The sequence below is a fragment of the Bufo gargarizans genome, chromosome 4 (genome assembly GCF_014858855.1).
Source record: "Bufo gargarizans isolate SCDJY-AF-19 chromosome 4, ASM1485885v1, whole genome shotgun sequence".
Classification (NCBI taxonomy): domain Eukaryota; kingdom Metazoa; phylum Chordata; class Amphibia; order Anura; family Bufonidae; genus Bufo; species Bufo gargarizans.
In genome coordinates this window covers 263,628,882-263,648,320 of record NC_058083.1, presented here as the reverse complement: position 1 = coordinate 263,648,320, position 19,439 = coordinate 263,628,882, and the positions used below count along the sequence as shown (strand labels likewise).

The 19,439-nt window shown below is 43.0% G+C and overlaps 1 protein-coding gene across 3 annotated transcripts in view; it reads left to right on the top strand.

Annotated features, from left to right (window-relative positions):
* The window catches only part of MMS22L (MMS22 like, DNA repair protein), a 126,681-nt gene that overhangs the window by 93,368 nt on the left and 13,874 nt on the right, over positions 1–19,439 (top strand). For all 3 annotated transcript variants that reach the window (XM_044289961.1, XM_044289962.1, XM_044289963.1), the window contains 5 exons: positions 5,972–6,153; positions 6,304–6,454; positions 15,759–15,895; positions 16,457–16,599; positions 17,002–17,161. In XM_044289961.1, the coding sequence (XP_044145896.1) occupies positions 5,972–6,153; positions 6,304–6,454; positions 15,759–15,895; positions 16,457–16,599; positions 17,002–17,161 (773 nt within the window). The remainder of the gene's footprint in view (positions 1–5,971; positions 6,154–6,303; positions 6,455–15,758; positions 15,896–16,456; positions 16,600–17,001; positions 17,162–19,439) is intronic.

Below are 19,439 nucleotides of genomic sequence, written 5' to 3'. Positions count from 1 at the left end.
TCCAGCCCTGATTCTGTGCTGCTGATGGTAGAATGGGTTAAACTTTCCTGAAGAATCCAGTGGGAGAAGAGACACAGGGCAGACAGCAGTAACTGGCCAGTGCAGGGGGGGGGGGGGCGGCATGGCCAGCACAGTGACGTCTCGTGCACAGACACAGACCTGCTCCCCAGGCTTGTGTACGAAACATCATCAGACCAGGGATAGAATATGATATCAACAGCATTTACAAAGCATTAGGAAAACTGCTTTACCACAGCCCCAAGGTCCAAAGACACAATGGACAGGAGGGGACCTCATTGACTTCTATTGAGCATTTTCTAGGCATGCTCTGTGACCTGTGCAGAGGTCATTGTACAGGGTGGGCCATTTATATGGATACACCTTAATAAAATGGTAATGGTTGGTGATATTAACTTCCTGTTTGTGGCACATTAGTATATGTGAGGGGGAAACTTTTCAAGATGGGTGGTGACCATGGCGGCCATTTTGAAGTCGGCCATTTTGAATCCAACCTTTTTGTTTTTTCAATAGGAAGAGGGTCATGTGACACATCAAACTTATTGGGAATTTCACAAGAAAAACAATGGTGTGCTTGGTTTTACTGTAACTTTGTTTCATGAGTTATTTACAAGTTTCTGACCACTTATAAAATGTGTTCAATGTGCTGCCCATTGTGTTGGATTGTCAATGCAACCCTCTTCTCACACTTTTCACACACTAATAGCAACACCGCAGGAGAAATGCTAGCTCAGGCTTCCAGTATCCGTAGTTTCAGGTTTCTGCACATCTCGTATCTTCACAGCATAGACAATTGCCTTCAGATGACCCCAAAGATAAAAGTCTAAGGGGGTCAGATTGGGAGACCTTGGGGGCCATTCAACTGGCCCACAACGTCACCAGACATCAACACAATTTCTATCCGCTCAGCACGTGTTAACCTCGGCGACATGTCAATGGCTGTAAACAAAGAGAAACTTGTAAATAACTCATGAAAGAATAAAGTTACGTTAAAACATTGTTTTTCTTGTGAAATTCCCAATAAGTTTGATGTGTCACATTACCCTCTTCCTATTGAAAAAACAAAAGTTGGATTCAAAATGGCCGACTTAAAATAGCCGCCATGGTCACTACCCATCTTGAAAAGTTTCCCCCTCACATATACTAATGTGCCACAAACAGAAAGTTAATATCACCAACCATTCCTATTTTATTAAGGTGTATCCATATAAATGGCCCACCCTGTACAAGGAAAGAATAGATCAGCTCTGACAGTCACATTGTGAATGGTGGATCCTGTCTTATCTATACACAGAGGTGGTATCTCCTCATCATTACAGGCAGATTTAGAGTAATATATAACTGCAGTAAAGTGATCTTTAGACCAAGAAGTGACTCCTATTATTAGGCTTAGCAATCAGTGCAAAAACTGCAGGATTTTATATTTTTAGTTGAAATATAAAAATTGACAAGGGAAATAAAAAAAAAAACTATTCAAAAATGCATTAAAAAATGTTAAACATAACATGATTTACACAATAGGTCATTTTCTGATGACACATTCCATTTAACTCCTTAGGGACACATGACGTACCGGTACGGCATGTTTCCCGATTCCTTAAGGACCCATGATGTACCGGTACGTCATGGGTTTAAACCTCGATTGCGGCACGGCGGGGGTTAATCGAAACAGAGTGCCCGCTGAAATCATTCGGCGGGCATCCTGTTTGCGGCTTTACCTGTGGTTGCGGCGGTGGTGCCATCGGGTCCCCATGCGGCTGTGGGGGGGGACCCGATGGCATGGAAGGCAGCGCGATGTCTAAGGAAGCCCCCTGGATCTCACAGGCCCCGGAAGCTGTATGAGTAATACACACAGTATTACTCATACAGCCAATGCATTCCAATACAGAAGTATTGGAATGCATTCTAAAGGAATATACCCCCCCAAAGTGGGACAAAAAATTAAGTGAAAAATAAAGTTTTCCCCCCCAAAAAATTTAGTTATAAGTAAAAATAAACAAAAACGTCATTTTCCCCAAATAAAGTAAAAAGAAATTGGTAAAAAAAAATAGGGGGAAAAAAAGAGTATACATAATTTGGTCCGTATCGACCGGCTCTATAAGCATATCACATGACCTAACCCCTCAAATGAACCCCGTAAAAAATAAAAACTCTGCTAAATAAACCCTTTTTTTGTCACCTTACATCACAAAAAGTACAACAGCAAGCGATCAAAAAGGCGTTTGCCCGCCAAAATAGTACAAATCTAACATCACCTTTTTTTTGTTTCAAAAATTATATTATTGTGTAAAACTTACATAAATTAAAAAAAGTATACATATTGGGTATCGCTGCATCCTTATCGACCAGCTCTATAAAAAATATCACATGACCTAACCCCTCAGATGAACACCGTAAAAAATTTTTAAATAAGAACTGTGCTAAATAAACCATTTTTTGTCACCTTGCATCACAAAAAGTGTAATAGCAAGTGATCAAGAAGTCACACACACCCCAAAATAGTGCCAATAAAACAGTCATCTCATTCCAGAAAAAATCATACCCTACCCAAGGTAATCGCCCAAAAACTGAAAAAATTATGGCTCTCAAACTATGGAAACACTAAAACATGATTTTTATTTTGCTTCAAAAATGAAATCATTGTGTAAAACTTACTTTTTTTTTTTTTTTTATGTATCGCCGCATCCGTGACAACCTGGTCTATAAAAATATCACATGATCTAACCTAACCATTTCTTATTATCTTGCCTCACAAAAAGTGTAATATAGAGCAACAAATAATCATATGTACCCTAAACTAGTACCAACAATTTTGCATCAGAGGGGCTTCAAATGGGACATGGTATCAAAAAAACCAGTCCAGCAAAATCTTCCTTCCAAAAACCGCGTGGCATTCCTTTCCTTCTGTGCCCTGCCGTGTGCCCGTATAGCTGTTTACGACCACATATGGGGTGTTTCTGTAAACTACAGAATCGGGGCCATATATATTGAGTTTCGTTTGGCTGTTAACACTTGCTTTGTAACCGGAAAAAAATTATTAAAATGGAAAATCTGCCAAAAAAGTGAAATTTTGAAATTGTATCTCTATTTTCCATTAATTCTTGTGGAACACCTAAACAAAGTTAGTAAAAATCAGTTTTGAATACCTTGAGGGGTGTAGTTTATAGAATGGGGTCATTTTTGGGTGGTTTCTATTATGTAAGCCTCGCAAAGTGACTTCAGACCTGAACTGGTCCCTAAAAATTGGGTTTTTAAAAATTTCAGAAACATTTCAAGATTTGCTTCTAAGCCTTGTAACATCCCCAAAAATAAAATATCATTCCCAAAATGATCCAAACATGAAGTAGACATATGGGGAATGTAAAGTAATAAAAAATTTTGGAGGTATTATTATGTATTATAGAAGTAGAGAAATTGAAACTTGGAAATTTGCAATTTTTTACAAATTCTTTGTAAATTTTTTTATTTATTTTTTATAAATAAAAATGAAATATTTTGACTCAAATTTACCACTATCATGAAGTACAATATGTGACGAAAAAACATTCTCAGAATGGCCTGGATAAGTCAAAGCGTTTTAAAGTTATCAGCACTTAAAGTGCACTGGTCAGATTTGCAAAAAATGGCCGAGTCCAGAAGGTGAAATAGGGCCGAGTCCTTAAAGGGGGTTAAATGGGTTGTCTCACTTCAGCAAATGGCATTTATCATGTATACTCGGTTACAAGGCTCTTACTAATATATTGGGATTACCCATATTGCCTCCTTTGCTGGATGGATTTGTTTTTCCATCACATTATACACTGCTCATTTCCATGGTTACGACCACCCTGCAATCCAACAGTGGAGGTAGCTGTACTTGCTTACTATAGGAAAAAGCGCGAAACATTACCTTTTTACGTGGCCAACGTTTTGCTAGGCAATGCAAGGGTTAGATAAGTAGTGTATGTTCACACACTGACTGCTGTTCATCTGAATGGAATTTACAATAATCCATTCACATGTTACAGTAACCACCTCATAATTGCATTCATATGAAAACAGCCTTGTGACAGCCATTTTTTTTTTTTTGTGGGTGTCATTGTAATCTGTGACTATTCACATGACCGTGTTTTCCAGTGAATAACTGATGTACCGAACAGGACATGTTCTATTTTTTTGTACTGTTTCGATGGTCAGTTGAAATCAATAGGTTAGTTTTTATCACTTATAATACTGGTGGCAATAAGGAGGCCATTATTTATACTGGAGGCTCTATAGGGGCATAATACAGAGATGCAGTTGAGCTAAACGCGTAAGTAAAGATCAGCAAGAAAAAGAAAATAAGTTTTCAATGGATGGAGGTGCACCTCCAGCATAGAGACACATTTGTTTTTGTGTAGCGATTGAGTGCTTCTGTTTTATTAGTATTTATTTCATAATCTATAATTATACCATTAGGGTGAGTCTGTCAGCACTAGGGAAGGGCAGCTAATTTCAGAACTCCCATAGAAATGAATGGAGGGAGCAGCACATGTGCAGCAACCTACCCATTCACAATGGCTGCAGAATTGGATCTCTTATCAAGATAAAGACCCCGAGGGTGCGCCTTTGCCTATTGGATATAGTATATGGCTTATTCTATAGAAATACCTTAAGCCAAGAGGAAAGCAAGAGTGCATCTGTAGCTAAAAAAAAGTGAGGTGAAATTGAGGCGGAAACTGTAGAATCACTCTGGGTATTATTTTCCATATGCTGCATACACAAGGACGGAATAGACTTCATTACACTGAGCAAACTTGTGTCTCTGCTCTTGTAGCACTCTACAGCGCGGTTTCTAGAATTTAATAAAGGAATTGTAGTCCTTTCAGTGTACGCACAGAATGGGTTGACCAGAAGATAAATGGAAACAGCCATGCCGGTGCGTTCCTGCAGATTGTTTTAATAAGCATGTTATTTAGCTCATCAGCCTACCGCAGCAATGCTTTGAAACTGGCTCTGCAAGACAAATTTGTTAATGCCTTTTTCCCCCTCCCCCCTTTTCAGGGAACATTGATTCCCCGCAGACATATCTCTATTAAACCTCTAGAAAGTCACAACTTCCAAATTAGATTAAGTAGCTATCACGGTACTAGAGGAATCAAAGAAAATTGAGTGTATTATTGAATTCATGCCACATTGTCTGCAGAAGGGAGATGCTTTGTATGGCGCCAACGTTTGTCCTTACTATACTAACAAAGATGTGGAAGCAGTCGTGTAATATTATCTTCTAAAACGCGTTAGAAAATCTTATTGCCCGTCCTGCTTCTGCACTATAGTAGGGCGACATTTTATCCTTGGGAATGTAATGTTCTAGGTTATCTTTTTGTTTCTTTTCAAGACGTTTTATTAGGTTACTCTTCAATAAAAAAAAATCTGAGTGCAGCAAACTGCACTGTAACCATCATTTACTATGTCACAAAAGCGACTTGGAGAGATCTCCGATTATCAAATATTGTAAACGATTGAGCAGTGTTTCTGTAAACCGGTTTTAGGTTTGGTGCATGAAAGGGTCACAACTGATGGCAGTAGTAGCATTGAGAAAAAAATCCTCTCCACATATTTGGTATCGCCGTGTCTGTAATGACTTGCTGTTATCAAGTTATTTATCCTAAAATTGCTGTTTTATGTTTATTCACCACCAAAATAAAAAAACGTATCAAAAAGTGTGATTTACCCCAAAATGATACAAATGAAAAGTACTGCAAAAATCATTTTTTTTTTAAGTGTTTTTATTCTGCAAAAGTAGTTAAACATAAAAAGTATTTTGACCAACATTCTGCAAGTTATGCTTTCTCAATTATATCAATCTTAGCATCATTAGTTATCATTTTATTTATTACATATGTACGCCTTTTAATACATGCATTGAACACAAGCTATTAAACAGCTGACTGTATGGAAATCTGTTAAAACAGCTCTTTACATTCTTTCTCAGGAACATCCACAGCCGTTCAGTACAAGGACATGGGAATCCTGGGATTCAGGCACTGTCTGTGTCTGTGGCAAAGGAGCGCCATCTAGCAGTTGCTGCTGCTCTCTGGAGAAACTTCTTCCCATTCTTGAAAAGTTTGAGACTTTCCCAAACGCCTACCTCCCAGTTAGCTGACACAGCAGCAGGTCTGAGTCCTTGTCTACTTTCTGCTTGCTATTTTCCTTGCTCATAATATTGTAAAGGTTTAGAAGTCATTATAAGGCATACAATTATATTGCAACTGTTCATTTGTTAATTAGTTTATACTATATGTCCTATAATCTTATGTTTTTAAGGATACACGCTTCTTGCTTTGGACATGCCAAGCAGTGCCCCGTCTGACCTGCAGCCCCAGCCTTTTGTTTCAATGATGCAACTTTTTGGCTGGGATGATATGGTCACACCACAATTGGTATCTCGTTTTCTGAGCCATTTGATTCCGAACAGGTGAGCCGTTGCTCTTCAATCAAATACAGATAACTATGCAATACAATCTTTTTTTTTATATTTATTATATTGAAGTAGACAAGACATACCGCATTTTTCGCCCATAAGACACACCTAGGTTTTACAGGAGGATAATAAGAAAAAAAAAAATTTTAATTAGACCTCAGGTCAGACCACCAATCATACCCCCAATGTTAATCAGACCTTAGCTAACAGCCCCAACAAGACCCCAATGTGAATGACCCCCAATAAGACCTCAGATAAGACAAATATAAAAGAAATAGGCCACACTCACCGATTCGGTCTAAAATCGGCTTCACCTTTTTATTTAGTCAAACTTGCGGTAAAAACAGAAGATTGGGGGGCGGACAGCAATCTCACACACATTATGTTGCAGCGACGTCCGTTTAGCGTGACCTGCGCTTCCTCTGGCCACTGACATAATTACGTGAATAAGTCTACCTTTTTATGTACAGTACGTCACTGTATGGGTGTACCGTGCAAGCTCAGTGTTAAACCTATATAGTGACGATACAAATAGGCAAACACTGCTGGTTTATTACATATTAGCACATATCAATCATAAAAACACACTCATATCGTTCTTATCATTAAGGCCCAGCGGGCCCATTGCTCCTGAACGTATTATCCACCTGGCTTCTTTCCTCAAAAGCATACAGTGTCCATCTCCTCCTTGCGGGGGCTGGGAAACTGTTTCTATCCCCGCAAATCTCAGACATCTCAGGTTACCTCCATGTACTTCATTCTAATGCTTAATTAGACGGCGGCATCCCTTTCCTGAACTGATGGAATTTATATGTTCCCTGAATCTTTTGTATAAATGTCTTACTGTCTTGCCTATGTAAAAACTGCCACATTAACATATTACCAAATACACTACATAGGTGCTCTTACAAGTGATGAGATTTGTTACTTTGTGATGGATATTTCCAAAATGCAAGGTTTTCCACTGGGGGTTGTAATTGCAAAAAGCACAATTGCCACATTTATAATTTCTTATCGGGCATACTTCTCTCAACCAAGTGGTAGGTTTTTCTTCTATAAACCGGCTCCTCGCTAATCGATCCCTAATCGTGTGACTTCTCCTAAAAGCTATGATCGGTCCTGGCTTAGTGTATTCTTTTAGACTGTAATTTATTTTAATTTTTTTTTCAAAATGTCCCAATTCCTGAATATAGCCTTTTTAATGGCATCTGCCATCGGGCTATATTAGAAAGAGAAGGCACATCTCTTGTTATCTTTCTCTTCCTTTCCCATTTTCATTTTTAACACTAGCTGCCTTATCCATAGCCTCATCCAACATATCATTGGGGTGATTTCTTTCTTTCTTGCTTTCTTGCTTGCTTGCTTGCTTGCTTGCTTGCTTTCTTCTTCTTTCTTCTTCTTCTTCCTTCTTCCTTCTCTTCCTTCCTTCCTTCCTTCCTTCCTTCCTTCCTTTCTTCCTTTCCTTCTTCTTCCTTCCTTCCTTCCTTCCTTTCCTTCTTCCTTCCTTCCTTTCCTTTCTTTCTTCTTCCTTCCTTCCTTCCTTCCTTTCTTCTTCTTCTTTCCTTTCTTTCTTCTTCTTTCCTTTCTTTCTTTCTTCCTTCCTTCCTTTCTTTCTTCTCCTTCCTTTCTTTCTTCTCCTTCCTTCCTTCTTCTCCTCAATGGCTTGTGACTTATGAACTGACCCTAAGGGACTGACCTTTTAACATTCAGAGGATGGAAGCTGACCAACCCATCACTAGTCACTGCGACAGCCACATCCCAAAAATCTAAAGTGTTGCCCCCAAATTTGCTAGTGAACATCATGTTCATGTCATTCGCAGTATTTAAGTATGTGACAAATTCCTTACATTGGGATTCAGATATTGACCACACCATAAATATGTAATCAATGTATCTTAAAAATAAACGAATATAACACAGAAAAGGGTTATTAAGTGAAAAAACTAATCTATCTTCCAATCTAGCTAGGTAGATGTTTGCAAAGGTACATGATACAAGTGTCCCCATCGCCGTTCCCTCTCTTTGCTTGTACCATTGGTTCCCACATCTGAACACATTATTGGACAGAACAAATTCTAATCCTTCCCTAATGAAATCACAATATTGACTACTCTTATTGGATACGCTGAGTACATCCATCACTGCCCTCACCCCTTTCTCTAATAGTATGCGAGTGTATAAGCTCTCTACATCTAGTGACACAATACTGAAACCCTCCTGCCACTGGTGTCCTGCAGATACGATGGCATACTACTCAATGGTCTCAAGAGCCAGTCTACATATTTAGATAGGGATTCTGTCACTGAACCAATCCCTGCCACAATAGGGCGGCCAGGGGGTTGCTCCAGTGACTTGTGCACCTTTGGTAGGAAGTACAAAGAGGGTTTTAATGGATGTGATGGTAATAACCTCTTTGCTACTTTCTTTTGTAACACTGGGTCTATTGACAATTTTTCATATACGTTACCATCCCCCAAGACCATGTTACCCCCCCTTGTCTGCTTGTTTCACAACTGTGTCCTTACAGGAGCGGAGCCATTCCACTGCTTTTTTTTTTTTCCCATCTTAAATTATATTCCATCTCTGGATATATCAATGCTTTAGCCTCCTTATGGACTTGATGATAAATATCAATGCTACTCCCAGCAGGCAAGGGGTACAGAACGTGGAGCCCGTTCCACCCTCAAATCTAGCCCCAATGGTATCTATAGTTTCCCCCCTCAGATCTGTTCTTGTGAGAAATTCTAAACGGTAATCTCAGATTTCTTAAATTTAGTGGATATATGAAATCCTGGGGGACCAACCCTGACTGGAATCTCGCCCTCTCTAACCTCTTTGATATTATCAGGAATACCTTGAGACATTTTATGCAGATTCAATTTACGCATAGCTTTTAAACATATCAATCTCAAATGTGACTGAGTCAAATCTTTCAACCAGGCTGTATCGAAGTCCCTTACCAACGGCAGAGAACCAGTCTGGTGAAAGCTCATATCCTATCAAATTAATAACATTGTTCTGCGTATGTGGAGAGTTTATGGCACTGGCATCTATTGTCTCCAAGAGACTTGTTTATTTTTTCGATTGGATTTCCTGACCCCTAGATTTCTTTCTACCGCCCCTTCTAATGTTGCATTTCCCCAAAGTCTGACCTCTTCATAAGATGCACTAGAGTCGAAGTCCAATAATCGCTTTTAATACGCCTGGGGTATCTTTTTTTATACTGTTTCTTTTTACTCCAATCAAACTCTTCCTGGGTCATAATCTTGTCTCGGAGGAATTTATCCTTTATTTTTTTTCTCCTTTATCTCTGCTTGCATCACCACCAACTTTTTATCAAGCTTTTTCTTAAATGCTAAAAACTGATTGTTCGTCAACCTCCCTTGCAATTCTGTTCTTGCCTTCATTAACTCATCTTTTATTTTAGTGTATTCAGTTTCATTTCTTTTAGTCCAGGTTCCAAAATTTGGGATATTTATTTATATATCCAGAATCCTCTTATACAAAGTCCTCTTCTATGTATGATTTCAAAGAATTCACAGACCAAAAGAGTTGGACTTCTTTATATGCCAGTTGTGATACTTTAAATTCAAGCGCTTTTGTGCTCAGTGTAACAGGTCTTGCTGGTTGCATTGTGTGAAGAAAGCATCCGCCCCTGCATCATGGGGACACCTGTATCATGTACCTTTGCAAACATCTACCTGGCTAGATTGGAAGATAACGAGATTTTTGTAAAAATTTTACCAGTAAAATCTCCCTCGCTCTTCATTGGGGGGCACAGAAACCGTGGGCATAGCGATGTCCTCTAGGAGGCGTTGACACTAGGCAGAAGTTGTTAGCTTCTCCCACGGCAGCTATGCCTCCTCCAGCCTAAAGCAAGTTAACCAAAGAAAAAAATGTGGAACACCAACAATGCCAAAGTACCACAACGGGGTTCTAACCAGCAAATGCCGCAACTGTGGCTGAACAACAACACTGGGTGGGTGCTGTGTCCCCCGATGAAGAGCGAGAAAGATTTTACTGGTAAGTTTTACAAAAAGCTTGTTTTCTCTCCCATATTAATTGGGGGGACACAGAAACCGTGGGACGTCCAATAGCAGTCCCCAGGGAGGGAAAAACTATAGACCCATAGAAGCAAGCATCCCTGCGGGCATTTAAGAAACTGCCACCTGAAAAACCATGCGGCCCAAGGCAGCGTCCGCACCTGGTAGAATTTTGTGAATGTGTGTAAGGAGGACCACGTAGCCGTCTCGCACAGCTGCGCAGCCGAAGCATGATTCCTCAGAGCCTAAGAAGCTTCCACCGCTCTGGTCGAGTGAGCCTTGACGCCTAAGGGCGGAACCCTTCCCCGGGCGCTGTATGCATCAGCTATTGCAAATCGAATCCAACGTGCAATTGCCACCTTGGAGGCCGCCAATCCCTTGCGAGGACCCTCCGGGATGACAAAAAGGGAGTCCGTACACCGGAAGGAACTGGAGGCTGCCAAATAAACCTTCAGAGCCCTAACAACATCCAAATGATGTAACTCCCTTTCCTTAGGGTGTGAAGAAGAGGGACACAGTGAGGGAAGGACAATTTCTTTATTAATATGGAAGTCAGAGACCACCTTCGGGAGAAAGGAAGGAACAGGCCGGAGAACCGCTTTATCCTTGTGAAGAACCAGGAAGGGTTATCTGCAAGAGAACGCACAACCACAAGAAAAACTACCTTCCAGGATAGGAGTCGGGGTGAAATCTCCCGCAAGGGCTCAAAGGGAGAAGCCTGGAGCGCTGAGAAGACTATATTCAGATCCCAAGGTGGTAGAGGAGGACGGTACGGCGGAACCGTATGTGCCACTCCCTTTAAAGAAAGGTTTTTATGGGCCCCAGAGGATGCTGGATAAAGATAGAAAGCGCCGACACCTGACCCTTCAAGGAACTAAAAGCTGATTGTAGAAAGGATAGGACTGTGGGGAGAGAAAAACAGAGTGGGGGTATGTTCCGGCTTTCACAGAAGCCCAGGAAGGTCCTGTAATAGATCCTGGACGATGCAGGCTTCTTGGCCTTAAAAACCCTCTTTGCATCAGAATGGCAGTTTCAATAGCCACGCCGTCAAACAAAGAGACCTTAAATGCTGATTGAAGACCGGACCCTGCGAAAAAAGGTCGTCTCTGAGTGGCAGTGACCAAGGAATGTCTTCTAGAAGGAGAACAAGGTTGGTGTACCACGCGCAACGGGGCCAATCCGGAGCGACTAGCGTTGTCAGAATGCCCTCCATCCTGAACTTCCGTAGAACCCTGGGTAGGAGGGGAAAGGTGGGGGGTAAACACATAAAGGAGGGAAAAAACCTGCCAAGGGGAGATCAGGGCGTCCACGCCCCATGCTTCCGGATCTCTTGTTCGGGAGAGAAAAGTGGGAAGTTTTTGATTTGAGTCTCAAGACCATTAAGTCCACATCCGGGCGACCCCCAACGTAGACAGATCGCCTCGAACACCTCCGGGTGCACGGACTACTCGCCTGGATCGATAGTCGTCCTGCTGAGGAAGTCTGCAGTCCAGTTCTTTACACCCAGGATGTAGATTGCTGAAATTGCCGGTACGTGGGCCTGCATCGCCGCAGAGCTGCACGTTTTCCCCCCCTGGTTGTTGATGTACGCCACCGCCATGACGTTGTCCGATTGAACTCTGACCAGGCCACCTCTTAGGAGATGGGTCCAGTGCCGGAGGGATGGAAGAATCGCCCTGAGCTCCAGGACATTGATCAGAAGCTTGGACTCCGACCGAGACCACGTGCCTTGGACTGTCCTGGAAGGAAAAACTCCTCCCCAACCTTGCAGACTGGCGTCGATGGTAACAACCGTCCAGGACATTGGAAGGAAGGACTTTCCCAGAACACTGGAACAGACAGCCACCAACAGAGGGACGACCTCACCTGAGGAGAGAGGCGAAAGGGACAGTCCAGACTCTAACGATGAGTATGTCTTCCAGTTAAGGCATTAAGGGGGGGCCAGTATCTTCGGGAAGACCCCGAGGCGCAGTTCCCCTCCGTTTCAGAGAAGCAATTACGGAACGAAGGGATTCCGTCCGAAACCTCTGGAGACGGAGGAACCTGTTCAGCAGTTTGAGGTCCAGGTTTGGGCGCACAGAGCCCTCCTTTTTTGGGGACCAAAAATAGATTTGAGTAGAACCCCATGAACCTCTCTGCTGGGGGGGAACAGGAGAAGGGGACTCCCCGATTGAGGAGCGACTAAATGGCCTGGGCGAAAGCGGCCACCCACTCGGGGGATTGGAAAAATCTGTCTGGGGGAATCGCGTACCCTGAGCCCTGAGGATACAATCTCGAGTGCCCAAGCGTCAGAGACGTGGGTCTGCCAGACATCCTGGAAGAGGAGGAGGCAGCCCCCCTGTTGGGCGGGGGCGCACCTTCAGGCTGAGGATTGTTTAGCAGCGGAAGATCGAGTGGCCTGAGCTCTGGGATGCCAGGATGGTTGCACCCGAAAGGACTGCTTTTTACGCCAATCCTGGGAAGTAAAATCCCCCCCCCCCCCCCGCAGAAGAGCTTGTTTGCAGCTTTAGCCAGAGCTCGTGGCGTAAGGTGACTGCATGCGCCGAACAGCGCGCTTTGAGGGTGACTGCGTCCAAAGACTCCTAGCAGAGGAACTTCCCCACCTGGGTGATCAGCTGGGCCAAGGACCGGAGGTCCTGACCAGAAACCTCGGAGACTAGGTCTTGGTCCAGCTGACTGCCCCACTCAGAGATCGTCTTTGCCACTCACGCGGAGTCAAAAACGGGTCTAAGCGCTGATCCTGTAGCTGCAAAGAGGGATTTGGTCAGGGATTCCATCCGGCGATCTTCAGGGGTCTGAAGGGAAGATCCATCGGCTACAGGAATAGCCGTATTTTTGGGAGGGGATGCCCACTTGGACACACAATCCGCTGGAAATGGATATAAAACATCCAGCTTCTTGGGGGGGGGGGATAATCCTGCATCTGGAAGGTGTCACGGATGGCAGCAATGAGGCTATCTACGTTGGAGGCCAACTTGGAAGGCTGATCCGTATTCATGTCCAAGTCAGAATTCTCTACCTCCCCTTCAGACAGCGGGGAAGAAAAGCCTGAGTGAGATCTTACATGGGGTGGAGAGGGAGATGCATCTGAGAAGGAAAAATTCCCTGCTCTAGGACGCTTTTGTGATTGCTGTGCACTGGCACGCTCACCAGAGGGAAGTGCCCCAGAGGGGTCACCCGAGCAAGGAGCTCTGGAGGGTGCATGCGAGGGAGGTGCAGCTTGCGCTGGTGGCGGATTCTCAACCAAGCGACCCACTATAGATGGGGTGGATTGGGAGATTGGAGAGGTTTTCCACCGACAGAGAGGGTTCTGGCCCAATCTGGCAACTCGGAAAAGGGAAGGCAGCTGTACTGGCTGAAGTGAGGTCCCCTGCCTGGATGCCTGACGAGCAGTGCAGACAGAATCTGGTTGCCCGCAAGGGAATTTTGCCTGACACATGGAGCAGGCATAATGGACAGCTTTTGGCAGCTCAGTGAGAGCACCCGTGGGCTCAGACATGATGGTTAAACCAGAGAATGAACACCTCATCATTTGTGTACTCAGCTTGGTTAATTTTTGTTTGCCATTTATACAGTCTGTGGTGATTCCATTATATGGTATTTATGTATTCAGTCCCGCTATTTATTAATTGTACACTGGTGTGATCTATATTTATTTATTTTTTCACTATGGATGTTTGTAGCTTGGGTATTTTTTAGGCACCAAACTTGGTACAACATTTTTTGAGCCAGCTATATATTTTGCACTGAGCAGAGTATTTACTGACCATTATATATTTGCACTAGCACTGTATTATCCTGCCAACAGTTATGTACTATCAGTCATTTTTGTTTTAATATTTTAATTGTTGTGTATTGTCAGTCATGTGAATCGATATTATGAAGTGATGTACCAATAAAATATATCTTTTGATATGTATATAGTGTTGATTATAGTTCTTTACATGGAGACTCGTGTATTTTTTGTAGGTTGTGTAGCTGAGTGACATGCGTGTCGCTTTATATATAACTCTTTTGGGAAATAATTTTTGGGTTTGCTCATTAATATTCTCCCCATACCTGGATTTGGGTCACAATCAATGATGGTGTTGTAGAAATATTAGAATAGTTGTAATCAGCTTGCATCAAAGTTTGTGTAAGGAAAAGGTAAATCCCTTTTCCCTCAGCCGCAGTCAGAGACAGACCTAGGTTCTACCATCTTGATTGAAATTCTGAGCAACTCCTCTCCTCCCTGCTCAACCTGTTCCTTTTATTTACAAACAAAAGGTGTAAAAGGGGCTTGCCCAACACAAGGATACAGGAAGTGATGACATACAGGAAGTGATGACATAGGAAGACAAGACACCATCATTTAAAATAGCCTAGCTAGCTAACAAACACATGTATACAATAACCTACCATTACCACTGGAGCTAACTTTCTCCAGCCTTGCTCAGTGATCAATGCCAAATAAAGTTACTATGATCCTCATGCATGTTATTTACAGTACAACGTCATTATCTCCAGCGGCTGATCAGGCGCACTAGAGACAACAAACACACGTTCCTTTCATATATTGTTCTCTTAACAAATGCATCCACGCCAAGCCAATAAATCTGCGTCTTGCACAGGGGCCCTAGCTGGCGTCCATACATTCGCCAAGAAAACACTGCTCTGCTGAACACATCAGTCTCCCCGGCCCACAGCCCAGTGCTTAGCACATGGACCATTCTCCGACAGACCTCTGCGCCCAGCAGCTGTGACAGGACATACACTGGAAGATATCCACTCCAATGGTTACCCTGACACTGAGAGACATGATGACAATATACAATATATTAGAAACACATCCTAATAAAATTTCCACAACAATGGGAAAACACTGATCACAACACTGACATGTGAATTAGGCCTCTCTCGCACGTTTATGTCCGTGACAAGACTGACTGTCTGTCTGTTTTATTTGTGAAGATGTGTTAATTTTATTTTGCCCTCTGTGTGTCACCCATATTCCACCCTTGTTCTCCCACAGTCAGAATAAGTGGATCCGTGTGCTGTCCTTGGAGAACATGGACAACACGTGTCCATGATTTACTGACATGTGAAACAGGTCTATTAGTCTGGGATATATGGTATGGATTTAATAGGTGTCAGAAGAAATTTTCCTAGTGCAGTGCTTTTTATGCAGTTCTTTAAGTGCAGTAGATTACTCTGCAGTGTTCTGAGTTATACATTTTATATAGTGTTTAATCTGGTGACATGGATATATTTTACAGTGCATTGACAGATGCCCTCAATGGCATTGGCTATTCCTCTCATCAGGCCTTGTCAATACGAGCTTGGATTCGATGTGTATTGCAGATGTATATTGATCTGCCGGCAGGTGCTATCATTAAAACAGGCACTGAACCAAGTAAGTTTGTGTCGGCTTTTTTTCTTTTCTTTTCTTTTTTTTTTTTTTTTCACAACAGCATCGTATTAAAATACTGGATGAACCGCTTTACATTACCTGTGTGCTCTCGCAGAGAACTGTTACAAGGGCCTCATACAAAGTGGATTCTACTATAAAGCTTCAGCAAACTTATAGGTTGTCCAAATGATGGCCTATTCTCAGGATAGAGTCCACAGTTCTATCGCGATGAGTTAACTAAGCATTTGTGTTGTCAAAATGGCTTTATGTATACCAATAGTGGTAACCTGTATAACTAGTAAGTAAAGCTCTGTTCACATTTTCTCTTGGAGCCTCTGAGTGGTGGTTTTCTTCTCATCAAAATAACGGACACCGCAGTGGAAACCCAAAGTCCGAATTTAGGTCAGGAGCGCCTGTGAAATACCGCATCTGCCACTTCATTCTTTCAGTGTTTCTGCTCCTCTGATGAAACAGGAAAATGGAAGAATGAATTGAAATGTGAACAGAGCCAGAAAGATTTTCCATTTACATTGCCATAGTCCTCATCCTTTTTATTTTTACCAGGCCCAGTTCTGGCAGAGCAGCTTGTGGAACTCAGCCGATTGGTGTTCAAGCTCCCAGAAACAGAAAGCATACTAATTAAAGCGCAAATTGAGCAGAAAAATTACAAACAAGACCCAAAGCAAGCACTTCTCCAGTTCATCAAGGTAATGCCGGGTATTGTAGCCAACTAACCATTCCACATCAAACCCCCAATGAACCATATATCACTAAAAAAAAGTTAAAAATGTGACCACAGGATGTAGCACCATATTGGTTGTCTGTTTTTAATTAGCAGCTCAGATGCTGACCACAGACCCATATTCTTGGCATATTTCATTTATACCAAAATGAACCGTTGACAATCAGTGGCGGCAAAGCAGTAAGAACTGCTACATTTGGCTGGGACAAGGGAGAGTTTCACAGTCAGGGCTTGGTGAATTTTGCTCGCTGCTCTGTCCTGTAAAATACTCCTCAAACCGAGGGTAAACTACGTAATAATGGAATTGTGAGGACTGCATATAATTTGCTTTTGAAGCCATTAAACCTATTTTTTTTCCTTATGTCAGGCAACAGGTACAACATATGGTGGTTTACAAACCTTATCAGAAAAGTCTGCCATGGTGTCAAAATGCCAAGAGTACATTGGCGACATATTAAAATATGTAAAGCCATACTTGACTAAGAAGGGCCCTGTGGAAGGCCTGCAGATTACTTACAGGACCATTGGTGAGTGCTGCTACCAGTTTCAACATATTCAGATGATGTTAGTTTATGTATGGAGCTCATGTCAGTCTAGCATTTACTGAAATTTCTAAAGCAAAACACCTGCTTCAGCAAAACATGGCATCTTGATCCGGGCTATGCAGAATTTTTCTGCAGGAGCTTTACAAGCCAAAGCATAATGCCAGTAGCTCACCTGCATCTCCCCCACAGCTGGTGGAAGGCGCACTGATCTAGATAATGTTTCTGCATGCTGTAAATATTATAGTTGAAAGGGTTCTCTCGTTAAAACAGCTTGTTACCCGTCCACAGGGTAAGGCTTCATTCACACGTCCGTAACGTGTTTTACGGATCCGCAATGGCAATGTGTGTTCTGCAAATGCGGGCAAGGATAGGACATGTTCTATTTTTTATTTTTATTTTTTTCCGGGAACGGAAATGCGGACCTGGAAGTGCCCATAGAAATTAATGGGTCCGCAATTCCGTTAGACAAAATGCGGAACTCAATTGCGGACGTGTAAATGAGGCTTAAGGCTGTGGATGGGGCCCCCACTGATAACAAGAACACAGCCTGTGCTCCTTGTTTTGTGCGTTTCCACCGCTCTATTCAACTCTGATAGAGAAGTACAAGCTCTTGGTTATGTTTGGTAGCCGCCCCCTCCCTCCTCCAGAGACCTACGTTGAGCAGCAGTGCATATCCATGACAGCCACTCCATTCAAGCTGGGGAGCCTGGGCTCTCATTTTCATGATCAGCAGGGACCCCAGCGTTTAGACCCCCATTAGACACTTGTCCCCTATCTACAGGACAAGTTGTTTTAATGGGACAGCACCTTTTACACTGCATATAGTATTATAATGTTGGCTCTGGACACTTTTTTTTTTTTTTTGTTTTACCATGTCAAAGCATCATAATTGTCATAATTAAAGTCTAAACTGACACTCGTGTACGGTGGTGCAGGTTTTAAAGCCCGGACCATGTGCTGTACATGTACACCATGTGGTCGTAAGCAATTTAAGAAACAAGCGTCATCCATATACATTTAATGCATGACTAAATGTTTGAAACATGTCCACAACTGAGGAAGAGGGTGAGAAAGAGGTGCATTTTGCGCTACCAATGATAATTAACGTTTAATACAAATACAGCCGGCAGCAGAAACACATTTCCGGCACCCGACCTCTGACAGGGAGCTGTGATTAGCGGCAGTTAACCCCTCAGGTGCAGATTCAGCGCCCTGTCAGAGGTCAGGTGCCGGCAATGTGTTTCTGCCGCCTGTATTTGTAATGTATTAAACGTTCGTTATCATTGGTGGAGAAGTGCGCCCTCCCCTCCTCTTTGTTCCAATTGGTGGCAGCAGCAGCAGAGGGGCGAGGGAGAGACTGGAGAAGGCACCCTTAAAACCCGAGGCAGTTGGAGCTGTTTTCTCACTAGGAGTAGCCCAAAATACCTGTGAACAGGTTCTGAAGTCTTAATGAAATTACAGAAATCTCTTGATTTGCCTCAAAAGGTTGTTCAACAAAATATTCATTCTGATTTTCAGTGCATTTTTATTTATTACTACTAGCAGAAGGACCCGGCTTCACACTGGTATATTTCATCTATTTCATTTAATGTTTGTGTGTGTCGTTAAGATATCGACCGTATCCCCCATAACAGTGACCTCTACAGTCCCCCACCCCTTAAGGGTACTTTCACACTTGCGTGCGGCAGGACAGATCCAACAGGCTGTTCACCCTGTTGGATCCGTCCTTCCGCTATTTCGCCGGACTGCCGCTCCGTCCCCATTGACTCTAATGGGGACGGGGCGGAGCTCCGGCGCAGCACGGCAAAAGGCCGCCGGACTAAAAGTCCTGCATGTCCGACTTTTTAGTCCAGCGGCCTCTCACCGCGAACTGCCGTATAGCGCTAGAGCTCCGCCCCATCCCCATTATAGTCAATGGGGACGGAGCAGCGGCACGGCGAAATAGCTGAAGGACGGATCCAACAGGGTGAACAGCCTGTTGGATCCGTCCTGCTGCAAGTGTGAAAGTAGCCTTACACTGACCTCCCACAGTGCCCCGTCACTTTAAAATGGGATCTCCACAGCAGCCCATCCTCTAACTTTGACCTTTACAGCAGCCCGCCCCTTTAACAGTGAGTTTTACAGCACCCCACTCCCTTGACAGTGACCTCTTCAGGGGCCCGCCTCTTAACAGTGACCTCCACAGTATCCTGCTGCCTTAACAGTGACCTTCACAGCAGTTGCCCCTTTAACAGTGACCTGCACAGCACCCCGCCCCTTT